The sequence below is a fragment of the Triturus cristatus genome, chromosome 1_2 (genome assembly GCF_964204655.1).
Source record: "Triturus cristatus chromosome 1_2, aTriCri1.1, whole genome shotgun sequence".
In the NCBI taxonomy this organism is placed as follows: Eukaryota; Metazoa; Chordata; class Amphibia; order Caudata; family Salamandridae; genus Triturus; species Triturus cristatus.
The window spans coordinates 142016846-142036957 of NC_140580.1; the positions used below are offsets into that span (position 1 = coordinate 142016846).

Genomic DNA, 20112 nt, shown 5'->3' on the forward strand with positions numbered 1-20112 from the left:
CCTGAAGGGTACAGAGAAAATGGACCCAAAATGTATCAATGTTTTTTTTTTTTCCCAAAAGGGAAAAATGTACTGTGCAAGAAAGTACATATATTTTTAAGAATGACATCCACAAAATGTTTTGTGTGCTTCCCTGCTTTCAGGAACAGGCTGAATCGTTAAGAATAATTTTGTCCACAGTTTTTGCAATTTTCAAATAGGAAGTCTATTTTTCTAGCTTTTGTGGTTTCAACCTTTTTAAGGTTCGTGGTGGAAACAGTTGTGAAACTCGTGGATTAACCGGGACAGCTGTACATTTTCTGAAAATACTCAAAAATGTTGTATTCGACATGGGGTCATTTGTATAGATCAAGGTTTTCCCAAATAAACTAGTCATTGGAAAAATAAATACATAGGAGAAATATCTGACAGTGTTTTCATCTAATTATTTTGACCTGATGGCTAATTTACTAAACTAATATAGCGTTGCATCTGTGAAACCTTTCTGGTTGCAGGGATATAGTGTGTTTGTTAAATGTCTAAACACATGCAATGTCCAGAGCCAACAACAGAGCTGCTGATATGATTTGTAATTGTGTACCGACCATACATCAATTCATATGGTAAAATCTAATGAACGAAAAATGGATATAAATCAAACCTATGCATTTTCAATTGTACCCAAGATAATGAGTTAAGGAGTAGTGGTTATTTGTACATCTCTGAATATGGTGCAACATGTTCTTTTTTTTTTTTTTTTTTTTTTTTTTTTTTTTGCATACTGGCTTACATTTTGAAGTCAAGCATAAAGAGAAATTCTCTAAGAAGCAAATATTCTGTGTTCCCACATTTCTCCCGATAAAAACATTAGCCTCTTGATAAGGTGGTCCTATTGCCCCCCGACAGGATAGACCTCAGAAGACACAACAGGGAATTATCTAGATTTTTCCTTTCAAATTCACTAATTCTGGTGATTCTGTGGAAATGTGTAATATTTTACTTAGCATAAGCGACAGCCATTTTGGCTGTGGTATCCATTTAGTTTCCTTCATAATTCTCCCGTCCTCTGCTGCTCGTCTTTTCACTCTGCTTGTGTTAATAATTTTAGTTGACTTCCTGACTCAGCTAAAGCAATGTACTTGCTGAGGGTTTGTAGCTGCCAGTGCACCTGGTCTCAGATGTTAACTGTCGACCATTTACTGCTGCCATAAGCATTCCTGCTCCCCCTCCCACTTTGCTGCCCACATAGTTATTCCTTTTCCCTTGTTTGCTGATAACTTTTTCTAAAACTTGTTCTTCCTATTTCTGTTCACATGCTTACATTGCAGAAAACCGGTATAAAAGGGACGACGGTTTGTGAATTCAGTGCATTACCTCCTGCAGCACTGGAGAGTGTTGTGTGGATGTGGTCCTACTCATGAGCGATTAATAAACTTGTTATTTATTGCAACTCCTGTGCCGATCTCTATTTTGTTGGTCTTTGGACCCGTGGACAAGAGGGTGACCCTGCACCAGTGTGCCCACTTTTAGGCACATTTCCACAGTTGGCGCCCAACGAAGGGCCCCATCGGAGATGCGGCCGTCCGAAGGAGTGGTCTGGACGGATGATCGAAATATTACTGAGGAAGCGCACTGCACGAGGAGACCTTTGTCTTTGCAGGCCGACTTGACTTATCCGGTTTTCCCGATTTGACCCTCCAGGTGGTGGCCAGTCTCGACTGGGGTTTTCTTTGGCATAATTTTGAAGTGACCATTAGGTCAACCAAGAGATCAGGAGGTGGGAGTTCGAGACTTCTGTTTGGTAAGGTCGCGGAAGCGGCACTCTTGATTTGTTTGGCCTGGGCTTTTTGTTTAGATTTGTTATTCATTCTTTGTAAAGTTTGAAGGCAGGTAATGTGGAGATGTTTCTCCTTGTGGAATATTTGTTTGGAGTAGTAATATTTTACATATATTTATAAAACATGCCTGTTCTCAGCACACTCCGTAGGTGGTGTTGCTGCTCTGGTGGTTCCAAAGTAAGCTTGGAACAAAGTCATCCGGCTCCCCCAGAAGGGACACCTAATAGAGACATGTATGTCATATATGGTATTTCTTCCATAATGTACGGTCCACTGTGGAACAAATACACAAAGAAAGATTTCGATCTGCAATGGCCGGTGAATGGGTCATTTGATTTTAAAAAGGTTCAATATGTAGAGCAGTTGTTTATTTAAAAGAAAAAGTAGACAGGATATGTTTGATTGTGTGCGTATGTGGGACAAAGAAGTACTAGAGAGAGCGAAGAGATCAGAAGCTATAGCAGAAAAAGAACAACGAAAATCGATATATCAAAAAGCGCTAGAATTAAAAAATAAAGAAAAGAAGGAAAAAATAGAAAAGAAGATGGGGAACGTCGCTTAGAGGTAAATGGCCGGCATCCTATTAGGCGCCCTCTCTATTCCCTACTTGATACATCTAAGGATGATTGCATCTTATTAGAACGCCCCCCACCCCCGTATAAACTTCCCACTCCAAGTGCCCCTGATGAGGTTTCTGACGACGAGCACGTGTCTTCAGACGACAAAAAACAAGATAAACAAGATGGGCGACAAACTCGCTCTACTTTGACTAAAGCAGAAAAAGATAAATTAAAAACCGCGGCTAGGGAGGAGGCCTGTCGGCTTCACGCTGCATCGCTCATTGTAACTATGGTTCAACAGTGTAAAATTACAGAGCAATTTTATTTTGTTGAAAAATTTGCTTGGGAGGTAATATTTGATTATAGACAAATTTCTCAGGAACTAGAGCCAGCTGATATAAATACTGATTGTAAGCGATTAACAGAGGGGACTTTTACTTTTTCTGACCTATCTGATATGCTTAGACGAGTGGTTAAAATACGAGACGTAACATTACGTTTACGAAAGGAGCAAGTATTAGCTAGAAAACAGAGAGGTATAGAAGCTGTTCAAACTCAAGCACAGGACATAGATGCTCCGGTGGAAGAGGTTGCACCCAGTAGTACTATAGTTACGTGAAACCTATGCGTGAAGCTGCACCCCTGTATGTTCCTCCGAAGGGTGGGGGAACCAATGATGATAAAACTTCGGATGATAAAATGTTTATTTTATATATAATTGGGTTTACACTCCTTGGAGTAGAGCTGACATGATGGCTCTTAAAGCAGCTTTGCCCGACCCCTGGAAAAATCCTGCCGCCTTCTATGAGGAGGTGGAAGCATCCATTATCTCCTGCACCTAACCTTGCCAGATATTGATATGTTCTTCGGGCTTATTTTGTCTCCTAATATGTGGAGAACGATACGTATAGTAGATGACATTGTAGCATATGGTGATACCTGGGAATATTTAGAACAAATGGATGCGGAAATGGAGCCTGCACAGAAACCTCAGAAGGCGATATTAGATCTTCCTAAAGCTATTGTGACTAAGTTAAAGACTCTCATACCCCCTAAGAAAATAGATTGGACTACGTTTGCGTCCTGTAAACAGAAAACGGATGAGTCAGTTTCTGATTTCTTTTCAAGGTTTGAGGAAGCATTCCATGATTTTAGTGGTCAGTCATTGGCCGATGATAAGCATTTGTTTGTCGATAAATTTGTCGCTAATATGTTACCGGAAATAGCTAGTCACTTAAAGGTCAGCGAGAGTTCTTGGACCACGTTTTCCCTAGTTTCCCTTTTGACTATGGCCCAATATTATGAGTGACAGAAACAGGAAGCGAAATGCAGGGAGGATAAGAAGGATAAAGCTTTAAAGACAAAAGTTATGTTGGCTCAAATATATGGTCCACCGTTTAGGGGAGGTGGAAGAGGCGGACGTGCAATGTATACACCTGGTGTGCCCCCTCTTCCTCAAGCAAATTTGTCCCCTGGTCAGTGTGCTTATTGTAAAGACACTTGGCATTGGCGTTCTGAGTGCCCTCTTTTGCGAGGTCAGCAGTATCAGCGGGGAAGGGGCAGTATAAGAGGACGCCCAGGAAATTCAGTAAGCGGAAGGTACAGGAGCTCGCCCCAGATTTGAAGCAGTTGAACAAGGACCAAATTACTCTGATACTTTTGATAGACTAAATCAACGTCAAATGTCTGATTATTCTGCTGATGCCCTTGCGGATTCCGATTATGCATAGGGATGCCTAGGATGGGGTAAGGAACCGGTTGAGGTGCCAGTAGATCAAATGGGTTCCTATGTTGACGCAAACATCTTGGGATCTACTGATCGGTTTCTGGTTGATACAGGGGCTACCCGTAGTGCTCTGTCTAAAAAATTGGTTCCTAGGGCTCCCCTGTCCGGCACAATGATAACATAGATAGGATTTGATGAGACACCTACACCTAGCCCACTTTCATTGTGGGTATCGATATGCTTAAATATTTTCGTGCCACAATACGTTGTTCTCTGGAAGATGTGCGTGTTATTTTGAATGACAATCATCCAATGGTTAAGAGATCTTGTATTATCAATGAGGATGTCGCTCTGGCATCCTCACTCTGTACTTTGTGGGCTAAATCAGATACTGATGTGGGTCAAAGGGTTATTCTACCTGTACATATTCAAGTAAAGGAAGGTGTTTCATTGCCTCGACTGCCCAATACAAAATATACTGAGAAGGTAAAGAAGCATTGGCACATATTGTTCAGGATTTGATTAAAGTAGGGGTAGTGGAAGAAGAAGTCTATAACACTTGCAATTGCCCTATCCTTCCTATTTTGAAAAAAGACACTGACACTAAAAGCTACAGATTCATTATTGATTTGCGAGAAGTTAATAAAATTGTAGTGCCCCAATATCCTGTAGTTTCTGATATCACTACACTTCTCACTATGGTCCCCCCTACTGCCACTACATTTTCGGTGATCGATTTGAAGAATGCTTTCTTCTCGATACCCATTCACCCTGAAAAATAGATCATTTCGGTTCTGTAGAGCTCCACAGGGCAATACAGAGTATTCTAGCATTTGCAGTCGGGCATTGAAAAGGCAGCTTGATTCTTTTCCTGTACCTAAAGGGGTGGCCCTTATCCAATATGTTGACAATATCTTGTTGGCTGCAGATACCCCTGAGCTGTGTGAAGAAGGAACACTGTTATTGTTATCATTTCTTGCCTCTCTCAATCACAAAGTCTCGCGAAAGAAATTGCAATTTTGTAGACAGCAGGTTACCTATTTAGGTCACCTCCTGTCTAAGGAGGGACGTACACTTACACCAGACCGCATTCAGACTATTGTAGATACTCATGTGCCCCGTACTCAGAAGGATGTCCGTGCACTGATTGGCCTCACTTCCTTTTGTAGGCAGTGGATCCCCCTGTTTTTCGCACATTATTAAACCTTTGTTGGCCCTTTTGACTAAAGACACTTCGATGCCCCCCCATGGACTACTGAATGTCAGAATGCCTTCCAACAGTTACGCCAAGCTCTTTGCTCTGCACCAGTATTAGGAACTCCAGACTACACTAAGACTTTCACACTCTATGTACACGAGAGGGAAGGTTCTGCCCTCTCAGTTTTAACGCAGACACACAGTGATAAGCAACGTCCTTGTGCATATTTCTCAGCTGTCCTTGACCCAGTCGCCCGTGCGCTGCCTGGATGTTTCCGAGCAGTGGCAGCAACGGCTGAATCAACACGTCAGAGTGAAGGATTAGTTTTGTCACATAAACTGCTTGTGTTAGTACCCCATTCTGTTGATGCCTTGCTAAATCAAACGAAAACACAGCATTTGACTAGTGCTCGCTTGACAGGATATGAATTGACACTTTTGGCCCCTCATATTACGCTGCAAAGATGTCTGATCCTAAACCCTGCCACACTATTGCCTTTTCCAGCTACTCAGTCTCAGGAGTTACATGATTGTATATTCCTCACTGAAGAGTAAACAAAGGGACGCGTTGACCTACAAGATGCACCTCTCCCTAGTGTTGATGGGGAGCTATGGGTTGCCTCGTGTCTAAATTGCCTGATGGCACTAAATCTGCTGCCTATGCGATTACAACACTTCCGACAGTAGTTGAAACAGCTCGCATCCTACAGAAGTCGGCCCAAGCGGCCGAATTGATTGCACTAACGAGAGCATGTGAGCTTAGTACAGATTTGCTTGTTCTAACCGACAGCCAGTACGCTTTCGGGGTGGCACACAATTTTGGTAGTTTGTGGAAAGAAAGGGGGTTTCTCACCTCACATGGGACACAGTGCATGGAGAATTAGTACATAATCTCCTTACTTCTCTAACCTATACTAAAAGAGTGGCAATTGTTAAGTGTAGTGCACACAAGAAAGTGACTGATAAAATAGGAGCAGGTAATGCCTTTGCAGATCACACACCCTTTGAAACCGCAATGCAGCGAAGTACCACATCTATGTATGTAGTGAAGTCACAAGCTGAACGTTGGCATGATGCCAGGCAAGAGGTGCTGGACATGCAAAAGTCTGCCTCCACTGATGAACTAGACCAATGGTCTAAGGAGGGAACACTGGATGATGAGGGCTGTTGGAGGAATAAAGATATGACCAAATGGAAGTTACCCACAGCCTACTTATACCCCATGATTCACATGGCACATGGGCCGGCACATGTTGGTTCATCCTCAATGGCAAAGCAACTTATGCAAGTTTGATATCCTGATATTGCCGACACTGCTAAAAAGATGGTCCAGTCTTGTTTGGTCTGTCTCCAGTATAATCCTGGAAAATAAACGCAAACTCCAACATAAGGGTTTGAGACACCAACTGCACCTTTTGAGGTCCTGCAAATGTACTACATTCAGTTTGGGCGCTGTAATAACTTGAAATATGTCTTGGTAGTGGTTTATCCCTTCAAGTAAATAGGTGGAGGCGTATGCTATGAAGGATAATACAGCTCTCACGACAGAGAAAGTTCTCCTAAGAGTTCTTCCCTCGATTCGTCAGAGTGAAGGATTAGTTTTGTCACATAAACTGCTTGTGTTAGTACCCCATTCTGTTGATGCCTTGCTAAATCAAACGAAAACACAGCATTTGACTAGTGCTCGCTTGACAGGATATGAATTGACACTTTTGGCCCCTCATATTACGCTGCAAAGATGTCTGATCCTAAACCCTGCCACACTATTGCCTTTTCCAGCTACTCAGTCTCAGGAGTTACATGATTGTATATTCCTCACTGAAGAGTAAACAAAGGGACGCGTTGACCTACAAGATGCACCTCTCCCTAGTGTTGATGGGGAGCTATGGGTTGCCTCGTGTCTAAATTGCCTGATGGCACTAAATCTGCTGCCTATGCGATTACAACACTTCCGACAGTAGTTGAAACAGCTCGCATCCTACAGAAGTCGGCCCAAGCGGCCGAATTGATTGCACTAACGAGAGCATGTGAGCTTAGTACAGATTTGCTTGTTCTAACCGACAGCCAGTACGCTTTCGGGGTGGCACACAATTTTGGTAGTTTGTGGAAAGAAAGGGGGTTTCTCACCTCACATGGGACACAGTGCATGGAGAATTAGTACATAATCTCCTTACTTCTCTAACCTATACTAAAAGAGTGGCAATTGTTAAGTGTAGTGCACACAAGAAAGTGACTGATAAAATAGGAGCAGGTAATGCCTTTGCAGATCACACACCCTTTGAAACCGCAATGCAGCGAAGTACCACATCTATGTATGTAGTGAAGTCACAAGCTGAACGTTGGCATGATGCCAGGCAAGAGGTGCTGGACATGCAAAAGTCTGCCTCCACTGATGAACTAGACCAATGGTCTAAGGAGGGAACACTGGATGATGAGGGCTGTTGGAGGAATAAAGATATGACCAAATGGAAGTTACCCACAGCCTACTTATACCCCATGATTCACATGGCACATGGGCCGGCACATGTTGGTTCATCCTCAATGGCAAAGCAACTTATGCAAGTTTGTGATATCCTGATATTGCCGACACTGCTAAAAAGATGGTCCAGTCTTGTTTGGTCTGTCTCCAGTATAATCCTGGAAAATAAACGCAAACTCCAACATAAGGGTTTGAGACACCAACTGCACCTTTTGAGGTCCTGCAAATGTACTACATTCAGTTTGAGCGCTGTAATAACTTGAAATATGTCTTGGTAGTGGTTTATCCCTTCAAGTAAATAGGTGGAGGCGTATGCTATGAAGGATAATACAGCTCTCACGACAGAGAAAGTTCTCCTAAGAGTTCTTCCCTCGATTCGGCATTTGTCGGGTCTTATGGAGTGACAACGGACCTCATTTCATTTGGCAAGTTTTCGAATATGTCATGAAAGGGTTAGGGATTAAGCAGAAATTTCATGCCGCTTTTCACCCACAATCAGCAGGTTTGGTAGAGCGTTAGAACTCCACCCTGAAATCGAAATTGGCTAAAATACAGGCTTCCACATCTTTGAAATGGCATCATGCCATGCCCCTAGCACTACTTTCTATCAGATCAATACCACATACACGATCTGGCCTTATGCCATATGAGGTTGTGTTTGGCAGGCCCATGAATAGTTGGGGAATCCCTAAGCCTCGCCCTATACATGATGTACCCCATGTGTTGATGAGTGACTATTTGTCCCAGTTAACTGACAGCTTGTCTTCTATTTATCAGCAGGTACGGGAAGCCCTTCCAGACAGGTCACAGGGTGATGGCCATGATCTGCGGCCTGGTGACTTTGTCTTGACGAAGTCCTTCCAGCGGACCAGTTCCTTGGCACCTCGTTGGCCGGAACAAGTCTTCCTGGCTATCAGAACTGCAGTGCGAGTAACCAGCAGGAAGAATTGGGTGCATGCCACCCATTATCAAAAAGACCCGCATGCCCTTGTGAGCCCAACTGCGTTTACAGATTACCGCGACATCCTGGTCACTGAGAAAGGATGAGCTGTGTCACCTGAAAGACCTGAGGAAGTTTCCCCGGACCACACAATCCCTGGTACATCTAGATATCTGCTTCAATCCAGGAATAAAGACATTTCATCGCAGAAAGAGACTGTTTGAGCCACTGTCCTGGGTGCTTAAAGACTAACTACAAAGGGGGGTAGCCTATTAGTGACTACTCGTCTTAATGTTAGTGAAGAAACCAATGCCTGCCCAGGACCTTAGGGCACCATCTGTTTTGTTGTTTACCGACAAAATGAACATGCCGGAGGAGAAGAAATCGAACGCTGCAAAAGTCTGTAGTAAAAATATGATGTTCGCTATTGGACTAACTTTGACTGTTGTCATCATTGCTGTAATAATGTGGGTTGTAGAGGAAGTAGCTCCGGCTCAAAACTTATTGACTGCTACTACTCCTGTCCCACCGAACATTATTATTTTACTCTTCCCTATCATGAAAAGAAGCACCGAATGTCGTATCTCAATAACACTTTCATACAAATGTTGCATCATACTCATAATTCTACGAACCCTACCAACTGCTGGGTATGTGGAAAGATGCTAGCTCATCAGAAGAAGGGAGGAACGCCTTTCATTCCCTTGCCATTCTCGCATAATGGCTCTTGTAGAGCCTGGTTTGCACTGTTGTGGGCCTCTGAAATTGCTAATATTACTCTAGCTGATGGAGGAGGACTTAAGGCAAAACTTAATAAAGTTTGTTACCCCGATGAGGAAGGGGACCCACAATCCAAAGGAACTGTATGGGATGTGGAGGAGCATCGCAAAAAAAATTCCTCCACACGTTATGTTTTCCCCAACACTCTAACGGCCAAGGGTAACGGGCCTTTTGTTATCGCTGTTACTAGAGTCCGAACAAATCTATGTGTGAGCAGTTTTGGTAGTATCCCAGTGGGAAAAAGTGACTGTACCACAGTATTGAACATTTCTGGAACAAACAATAGCAGTTTTCTATCCTCACACAACACTTATTTCATTTGTGGGAGTAAAGGCTACTATCATCTACCAATCGGATGGTCTGGAACATGTTTTGTGTCCTTCTTGCTTCCTCCTGTGTTCCTAGCACCTGCATCTTATCATAAAGTTCAAAAACTGTTTAATGACATTTCCTTGAACCGATTCAAAAGAACTATAAATAATGATGAAGTGGATCAAACTGACACTGCATTACAGCAATATGTTGACTTTAATTTGGAACTCTTTTTCTTTGTTGGTGCGGCTTTAAATAGTAGGAAGATCAGAAGCTTAACCCGTGTAGTAGAGGCTGTGACTAATCAGACAGCAATGGCGCTTGGAAATATTACAGAAGAACTCCAAATTACGAGAATTGTGACTTTACAAAACAAAATGGTGCTAGACGTTATTCTAGCTGATCATGGTGGAGCATGTCACATTATCGATAGTACTTGTTGTGTATTTATCCCTGACCACGTCCCTTCTGTTTATGATGCCATTTCCAAAATGCATAAAATAACCTCTGAGATACATCAAGATTCAGGAACATGGACTTGGGCTGGATGGTTCTGGAGCGTATTTTCTGTATGGGATTTGAAAATATTATCGGCCTTGTTCATAAATATTGCAATTCTCTTCTCTTTGCTTTGTTCCCTCTGTATTTCCACTTGTGCTACTTGTCTACCATCTAAAACGAATGTCCAAAATGTAAATGCCCGTTTAGCAATAGACCGAGAAGTCAGTGATATGATGCTAATTGATATACATGATGTTTATCGTACCCCTTTTGAAGCATAAGACAATGTGTTCGCTTATGCTAAAAGGGTCATCTGTGGAAATGTGTAATATTTTACTTAGCATAAGCGACAGCCATTTTGGCTGTGGTGTCCATTTCGTTTTCTTCGTAATTCTCCTGTCCTCTGCTGCTCATCTTTTCACTCTGCTTGTGTTATCTATTTTAGTTGACTTCCTGACTCAGCTAAAGAAATATGCGTGCTTAGGGTCTGTCACTGCCAGTGCACCTGTTCTCAGATATTAACTGTTGACAATTTACTGCTGCCATAAGCATTCCTGCTCCGACTCCCACTTTGCTGACCACGTAGTTATTCATCTGCCCTTGTTTGCTGATAACTATTTCTAAAACTTGTTCTTCCTATTCCTGTTCACGTGCTTACGTTGCAGAAAACCGGTATAAAAGGGACGACGGTTTGCGAATTCAGTGTACTACCTCCTGCAGCACTTGAGTGTTGTGTGGATGTGGTCCCACTCATGAGTGATTAATAAACTTGTTATTTATTCCAACTCCAGTGCCAGTCTCTATTTTGTTGGTCTTTGGACCCGTGGACAAGAGGGTGACTCTGCACCAGTGTGCCCACCTTTAGGCACATTTCCACAATGTGTCTAGCTGCATTATGTGGGTCTGGGCTCCCACCCAGGAAGCCCACCAACCCCATACATTTCTAAAAACTAGACACTGGAGACAGGGTAGTCTGGATGGTGTGACTTGCGCGGATCCCAATATGTTTTCTTAAAAAGAATGTCCCGCTAGGGTAATTTGGATTCACTACAGGGATGTTCCTAATAGGGTACTGAGTTTCTAACTAGGTTATGGTCAAAGAAGGGGTGACTTTTGATGGAAGCTTGTTTCATTCATTACATTACTTATTTACTTTTTGCGCCTCCCCTATACCCCCACATTCCCATTTAATATTGGACATTTTTTAGCAAACTAATTTCTTGATCTGAGCCCTTTTTAATACATGGGTGGAACCAATTTGTTTCACTAGTTGTAAAGCACCTGTGCAAAGAGTCTTTTTTTAAACTAGAGACGCTATACATGCATAGTTGGTTATAACTTGGGAAAAAATGTTTGGGGCTGCTCCTGACAGAAGGGGTTATCCGGTGGTTGCGAGGGAAGTGGCACCAGTTGACAGCTGTGCACCCCTTCTGATTGAAGGCACATAATCACCAGAAGGAATCAGTGGTTGCCCCACAAACGATTCCCATAATAGACCCACTGCGACCTGTTGCACACCCCTAACTCTAGCATGGTCTAGGAGCCTCTCACTCCACACCCTCCGGATTTTCTAAAACAACCAATCTAGTCAATTCAAAGCTGTGGGGTGTAGTCTCACCTGCACTCTGCCCCGCTCCAAAGCTGCCATCCCCAACACCATGTGGTGGTCATGGAACGGCACAATGTACATTTTTCAGCCTGTCTTCTTCCATTTCCTGCTCTAGATGTCCTACACAGGGACACCCTCGAGCAGGTGTTGAAAAGGAGTTTTTCCACCCATGCGTAGGAGTTGAAAATGGTACACACCTCAGAAACTGTTCATAGTCCAAATTTGGCCCATACCACGAACTATGCACCTGTGGCAAATAAAATTCACAATCAGATGTCTGAGACGCAGCCATCTTCATTACCTTATATGACACATAAATAGAAAACCAAAATATTTAAGGGGGATTACGATTTCATTCACAACATATACTCTTTAGAGCCATCGCTGAGGGTTGCAATGTGTTAACAATAAAATGAAAAGTGAGGCCCAAAAATGTGCATGAAATATTTATGAATTTATCAAACCCACGTTGCTTGTGCCAAGCCAATTCTTCTTTGTATGGCCTTCATCCAAAAGAGAATGAATCTAGATGTTTGCGTCTCTTATTGTAGTAGCAGCAATATGTCTTTAACAGAGATGTTTGCTCTTATGTAGGTGCGTGTATAAAGGGGCCAACCCTTTCATAGTTTTTTCTACCATACAAATTTTATGACGTTTTACCTGCAATCGGAATAACAGTGAGTCCCAGAGTGCTAGTGGAAAGCCTGCATTGTCTCTAAAAGAGAAGGTACAGGTAGAGCCGCCACTGAATGCAAAAGAGTGTTCTCTGTAGTTTGCAGGTGTCTTTTCTTTTGATCTTCTGCCCGAAAACGTCTGCTTATTAGAAAACAATTAACTTCTCTTAATCTCCCATAAGGCGTGTACTCTTGTTTTCTAGGTGGAATGAAGTCAAACCTTTCCATCCTCCTATCATTATCACCCAGCTTTGACAGCTTATGTTTCCATTATTTGTAAAAATGCATACCTTTGCTACACCTTAACCCATCACGCAGAGGGTGTACTCTTGTAGCATCAAGTGTTTTCTGAAATCAGGATTGGTGGGTTTAACTGGGCATTGGGTGAGGAAGAGACCAGAGGTTCAGGAATGTAATGGGGAGGCAAACTGACTGTGGAAGGTCTGAAATGTGACTGAGGATCAGAACCTAGACAAATCCAAGACTGGTTAAGGACTGAAGGTGATAGGAGAGGTGATGAAGGTTGTGCGTTTTAGCTGACCTGCATATTATGATAGGATGATGTATGTCACAGAGAGGGAACTGCTGAGGATTATTATGGATAGTTAATATGTATAGAGCGTATGTAGACGAGATAAAAACACCCAAGGTATCAACTGTGAGAGAGAGCTGCAACGGCAAGTGGACACATGTTCTACTATAAATTAACAGTTTACATTCTAGAACTTTGTGAGATAGGGCTAGAGCAGGAAGAAAATGAGATTAAAGTAAACTCAAGCTGGAGTTCATTCGCTTTGAATACTATTTTAATGTAAACAATGTATGCACACCATTCTTGGCAGTTCGTTTTTGAATAGCTTCAAATCACTCCTGCGTTCTTGGGTCTAATGATTAGCAACACCGTGTTTAAAGTAGAGCAAATACTAATGCCTTCCCATGTTTCCTGCAAGACAAAGAGCTCCCTTTTAGATTGGTCGCCAGTCCAGAATTAAATGCAAATTGCTAATGTAAAATAAAAAAAAAAGACTTTTTTCATTGGGCCTAAAGTGGAATCTAAATTGTAACAGGATTCGTTATGGGGTACGAGGTGATTGGCAGAGAGGCAACGCATGCAGGTTACAGGCATTCAGGAAAATGGGGTGCTGCACAGTCGACAGGTATGTACATTAAAACCCTATCTGCTAATTAAGGACTTATTTAAAAATAAAAAAGTAGGAATATTTGAAAACCTTAATGCAGCTTAACTCAGAAAATCAGTATCCATAGTTATGAATGTTAAGTTGTAAAAGTTCTCAAAGTTTCACTAAAAATATAGAAAAAATAAATACCTTGGCATTCAGTGATCGGATGCAAAAATTATTACCTTGCTGCTATTGTTTAATTTTGGTCACCTCTGTTACTTAAAATCATTGGAACAGTATGTATGAATTCACAGAAGCATGTCTCTCTGCATATGGTTTTAGAAAACATATTTACCAACACGCCTTAGTTTTCCATCTTGTTAGATGGCAGTGATCTCAATATTCCAACTTAATACTATTTTGGTACAACCCGGGATTGACAAAGCAGTATGAGCCTAGACTTGGAACTATACTTCTTTTTGAAGAATCATTAATTGAATGGATACTCCAAGGACAAATTGAGTTTGCACAGTAGTTTAATTTGAGTTTGTTCTGTGGTCATATCTGCTAGTGACAGCAACACTGATTGATGAAAGCAGGGATAGTTGAATTCCTTGTAGTTAGCAATAGAGACAAACTGCATGAAATTTGCATCAAGTCATTGTCTTTAAGTAAACAATCACTAGATTCAGGAGCTATTAGTAATTCATTTTCAGCCTCAAATTATCAACTTGAGAGAGAGAAAAAGCTGTGCTGTGCTTTCTGGGATTTGAACATGTGACCTTCACCAGGTATCAGCAGCGAGTGCTTACCTCACAACTCAACGCTTTAGGGAGACTTTCCTTGTGTTACCATTCAGTTTATAAAAGAGGGGATCAGAAATAAACAATGCAGGTGTCTCACTAAGGAAATTAACAAACTGGTGGTTCTCCCTTGGATGTATGACGGAACCACACATGCTTTTACCACACATTGCCTTTACCACACATATGCCTTTACCACGCATACCTTTACAACGAACATCTAAGTATATATCACGTAAGTGAAATCATATATATATATATAGATATAGATATATATTTTTTTTTAAAAAATTTCCCACGAGTAAGCACAATCCAGGACCTCCCAAATAACTTCCAGCGGCACACCAAAGGACGAGCACAATATAGATTTTATTGTGTGACAAAACAGAACAACTCGTTTCGGCGAAGCCTTTGTCAAAGGCTTCGCCGAAACGCGTTGATCTGTTTTGTGACACAATAAAATCCTTATTGTGCTCGTCCTTTGGTGTGCCGCTGGAAGTTATTTGGGAGGTCCCGGATTTTGCTTTCTCGTGGGAAATATATTTAGCGGTGTTGTGACCGCTGCTGGCACCGGCGTCGACAGGAGGGTGAGCGGCTACTCACAACTAACTTTCTTGTATAGATATATATATATATATATATATATATATATATATATATATATATATATATATATACATACATATATTTATTCAATGAAAAAAGCAAAGAATATAGTAATATTACAGTTAGGTGAATTTGTCAGTGACAAAATTAGCGTATTGAACTACAAAAAACCCCCACAGATGTTCACCATTTATTGTTAGCAGTGCTAACTGTAACTTGCGCCCCGGCCATGCACTGCTTATGACCTCACGTATGACATCACTCAAGGCATGTTCTGTGACATAATTTATGACATCTTTAATGACATCATTGATGACCTCACATATGACATCATCCAATGTTTTTCCCGCATATTGCTGTATAAATTACTCTGACTTTAGAGGTTTGACAGTAAGTACAAAATAGCTCAGGAGAAGATCAAGCATCATTATTACCAACACAGAAACAACTCCCTTAGATGTTGAAAAAAAGCATTATGTGCAACATTGACCCTATAGCATACACTTTACAGGTAGCATAGTTCACATTAGCAATCAACTACTCCCTCATTGAGTGCACTGTTCATTCTGTATACAACTGTTCACAGAAAGCCAAAATAGTGAATGCCAGTTCCCAAACTAATGTCCTACTATGGTCTGCTTTTATCTGTATGAACCCCCTGACACACTGAACCTTCATTAACTAATGAAGTTCATATCAGTAGAGGACTGAGTACTGTAAACAGTGTTCTCTCTATGGAGAGAGTCCATTCTATACCACACTGTTTGCAAACACTGAAACTCTCATGAGAAATGCACCACAAAGTATTCAAAAGAATCTACTAAGAACAGTCTACATTCTATGCAGTAGTTGTAAAAAAAATACACTATTTGCTAAAAATAACTAAGATCTGAAGGTGCTAAAGATCATACTAACAGCACCCTTCATACTGTGGTGACAACTTTACAGATAGCCCATCTTCTGAAGAAAAACAAGCACGCGTACATAGGTTAGTACCTGGTGCACACACCCTTCTATGTTAAGTATAAATTATCATGCTAACACAATTCACCCTAATTACTCAAGGCTGCTTACAAAGGTTTAGCATCTACTAGCTAGAGTAGTCTTCTGTTGGAAACCTTTTCTGCAGAACCGAAAGATTGTGCGGAGCTTAATAAATACAAGTCAACTGTCACCTGCCGCACGGAGTTACTCTTTCGATGGAAACATTTATAACATGTTCAATAACTCTACACAGCTATGAGGCATTACGAGGACATATTTTTTGTAAATACTTACACCCATTTGCTTGACACAGGCTGTACAAAATTAGGTTGAGAAGTACTACGGTAGTTAGCCGCCACTATGTAAACTATAAAACAAATAACACACTCATTTGATGATATCATTAGTGATGTCATCAATGATGTCATTTGAGATGTCATCAGTGATGTCAAATGATGTCATAGAATTTGTCATGAGTGATGTCATGTGAGGTCATAAGCAGTGTATTTCGGGGGTTCAAGTTATAGTTAGCGCTGCAAACTATAAAATGAATTTGTGTTTTTGTTTTTTTTCTCAAAACATTAATGTTGTCACCGACAAGTTCACCTAACTTTAACGTTACTTTAACATTTGTTTCTTTCAGTGAATGTCTAAGGCTTTTTTTTTTTTAAACAAAAATATCTTTTTATCAAACCTAACTAATGTGATTTTAACCTTTGTTTTTTTCAGTGAATTTCTAGTTTTTTTTTTCCAAAGTAAATTAATAAGTGTGTCTAGTGTGGGGATGGACTGGCCTCTCCTTTTAGACCCATCTCTCAGATGACAGGTGTGCATGGTAGGGTGCGGGGAGGGGACCGACCTCTTATTTCAGACCCTTCTCTCGGATGGAAGGGTGTGTGAAGAGGCTAGCCTCTTCTTTCAAAATTCTCTGTCAGATGACAGGTGTCTATAGTAGGATATAGATGATTTACAAAACCCTTTATTGAAAGGAAGCTGGCATTCCATCCGGAAGATTTCCTCAGCCTGCAGGCACAGGGGCACAGAGGATTAATCAATTAGAAACTGTTCCTTTTACATCCTGCGGCCCACTGGAGGGCTGTGTTTAAAGAATTACTGAAAGAATTATGAAATTGCACTGACAGTTACACACAATCCACTGGAGGATTAAAGTGGCCCGAAAATAAATACCACAAGTTCCAGCATGCATCGTTAAATATAATCATTGGAGAGGCACACTGGAGGCCTATAAAGATGTCAGGCATGCTGAGAATGCTGGCAGCAGACACTACTGTGGACTCAGTAATGGCCTATGAATAAGGAGCTTGGGCTCCGAAACACATCAGGCTGAGGTGAAATATTCGGGATTAAATGCCACTTCCCTTGAATAAATGGTTGTGTAAATCGTCCTCTGTGGAGTGCGTCTTCATTGCAGGGCATAATATGAAAATATATGTGTGTGTATATATATATATATATATATATGTATATATATCTGTGTATATATATATATATATATATTTTCATTCCCTTAAGGACCGCTAAATTCAACCACCCCTAAACATTAAATATACCCTTACCGCCCATTACCCCAACCCACCCTAAACCGTAAAAACACCCTTACCACCCAATACCCCACCCATCCTAAAGCCTGAACATACCCTTACTATTCAAAACCATTACCCGCCCTAACCTTAAAAACACCTAACCACCCGATACCCTTACCCACCCTAAACCCTAAAAACACCCTTACCACCTAATACCCTTACTCATCCCTACCACCTAATACCCTTACTCACCCCTAAACTCTAAAAACACCCTTACCACCCAATACCCTTACCCACCCCTAAACGCCAAAACACCCTTACCACCCAATACCACTACCCATCCTTAATCCTAAAAATTCCCTTATCATCAAATACCCATACCCATCCCTAAACCCTAAAAACACCTTTACCACTGAATACCCCTACCCACCTTGAACCCTAAAAAATACCCTGACCACCCAATACCCCTGCCCACCCTAAACTTTAAAAACACCCTTGCCACCCAATGCCCTTACCCAATCCTAAACCCTAAAAAAAGCCTTCCCACCAATACCCTTGCCCACCTCTGAACCCTAAAAACTCCTTTACTACCCAGTGCTCTTGCCCATTCTTAAACCTTAAAAATTCTCTCACCAGCCAACACCCTTAACCAGGCCTAAACCTTTAAAGCACCCTTACCCTAATTTCTAAAGCAAATATATATAGACATATAGACATAAATATCCGGGTTTCACTTACCTGGTATATACTTACATTTTCGTTGTAAATGCTTGTGTGGGGAAAGACAATGCATGGTAATGTGAGGTAAAGAATGGGTGGTAAATATTGTTTCTCTTCTCCTTGTGATAAGTATGACGATCATCTGTGTAGGAATGACAAATATGTCATAATGCTGAATATGGTTGATAATTGAATGTATGTGGTAGTGGATAAGCTTTGGTAACACCATGTAAGCTAACCAAAGCAGGAGTGAAATGTACTGATATCTTACTTAAAGGAGCAGAAGTAGTGTACAGGAATAAATCATCTTTAGGAATAGGAAGCAGCTCTTGCTCACAAAGGCAATCTAGAAAGGAGAATGGAGATTTCCAGTATGTTTTTCTTTTATTTGTGGAGATATTCTATTCATGAAGTTCACTGGAAAAAAACAAAATGTTACTAGAACAGATCCTAAGCTATTAGACCTCCCCTACAGACCATTATTCCTTATATAAAGTGTTTGTCCATTTTGATTAGCCTTGTTCGGAGGCAACCAAAGGGTGTGTTTAGTTGTTTTTGGTTTGAATTACTTGACATTGATAAACTGTGGCAGTTTTGCAAAACAGAGTACATGCTTCACAAAGAAATCCGGTTTTATTAAAATTTTTGAAGGATGTGGGCTATAGTGTATTTTGTAATTCATTAAAAAAGTAGTTAAATGACTTCGTTCTGACATCCGAATTGGAGTCGTGATGATGTCATCAGTGTCATAAGCTTCAGGATGACGCCCCAAAGCGCTTCCTTTTTTTCTTCGCCTTTCAACAAGATCCAGAGCTTTGCTTTCACTTTGTGGGAAGATGTTTACAAAGTGAAAACTTCTTCCTTTTTGATGTAATAGTGACCACGTCACTACTGTAATGCTCATGTTGTCAACCCTGTTAAAGTTGCAATGGACAAATGTCCATTGTGGATTCTCATTATGGCTCTTTGTGGTGTCTCGGTTTGAGACAGGTCACGCTGTTGTGCAGTCACTGTAGACAGGTGCACCCTAAGAGCATAAAGGAGCGTCTGTCCAAGCTTTTTATGGCTTCTTGTGAAGTGGCACCACACAGCCGTCATCAAACTTGGTTGAGGTTGAAAGCGAGATCCAGGTCACTCTCAGGTTCATCCCCCTCGCCCAAGTCTTCAAGAGAGAAAATACAAAATCATCATAAGAAAAATATTCTGCTTATTCTCTTCGCCAATCCAAAAGTGCAGGTAAGGTTCTTTCTGCTCCAACTACCTCAGAGCTGTAGTTGGTGGAAATTTCTCCAGTGTCATCCTCTGTAGTTCATTGACCGATGCAGTCTCCTTCACCACATGACTGCCACCTCCTAAAGCCACAACCGGCACTGGCACCCATCTATCCAGAACTTGAGTGAATCCATGTGCTTCATCCGAACCATGATGGATCTTTTCATAAGGACAGCCATTCCTTCTGGTGTGCCAGCTGACCTGAATGGACAGATTAGCAGGCTGTTTGGTTTTGTGGCATTCCTGCCATTTTCCTAGAACTGCCCCAGTTTGGTCTACCTTTTGGACAGACATCACCGGCTCCAGCTTTTCATAGATTGGCGCTTAGGCTCGCCCTTACATTTACTTTGGCACAATAATCAGTGTCTACTGACTCTACCTCTGGTGCATTCAGACTTTACACTGCATACAACACCTTTATCAGTGCAACACTGACTCTTGCAACCTATGTCAGAGACCTTGCTAGG

General features: G+C 41.4%; 1 protein-coding gene across 8 annotated transcripts in view; it reads left to right on the forward strand.

Moving 5' to 3' along the window:
• Positions 1-20112, forward strand: part of CCDC186 (coiled-coil domain containing 186) — a 422247-nt gene that overhangs the window by 274239 nt on the left and 127896 nt on the right. For 5 of the 8 annotated variants that reach the window (XM_085603297.1, XM_085603300.1, XM_085603299.1 and 2 more), the window contains exon 14: positions 13663-13752. The exons of the other annotated variants lie outside the window; for them this stretch is intronic. In XM_085603297.1, coding sequence (XP_085459423.1) covers positions 13663-13752 — 90 coding nt within the window. The remainder of the gene's footprint in view (positions 1-13662; positions 13753-20112) is intronic. 8 annotated transcript variants of the gene reach the window in all.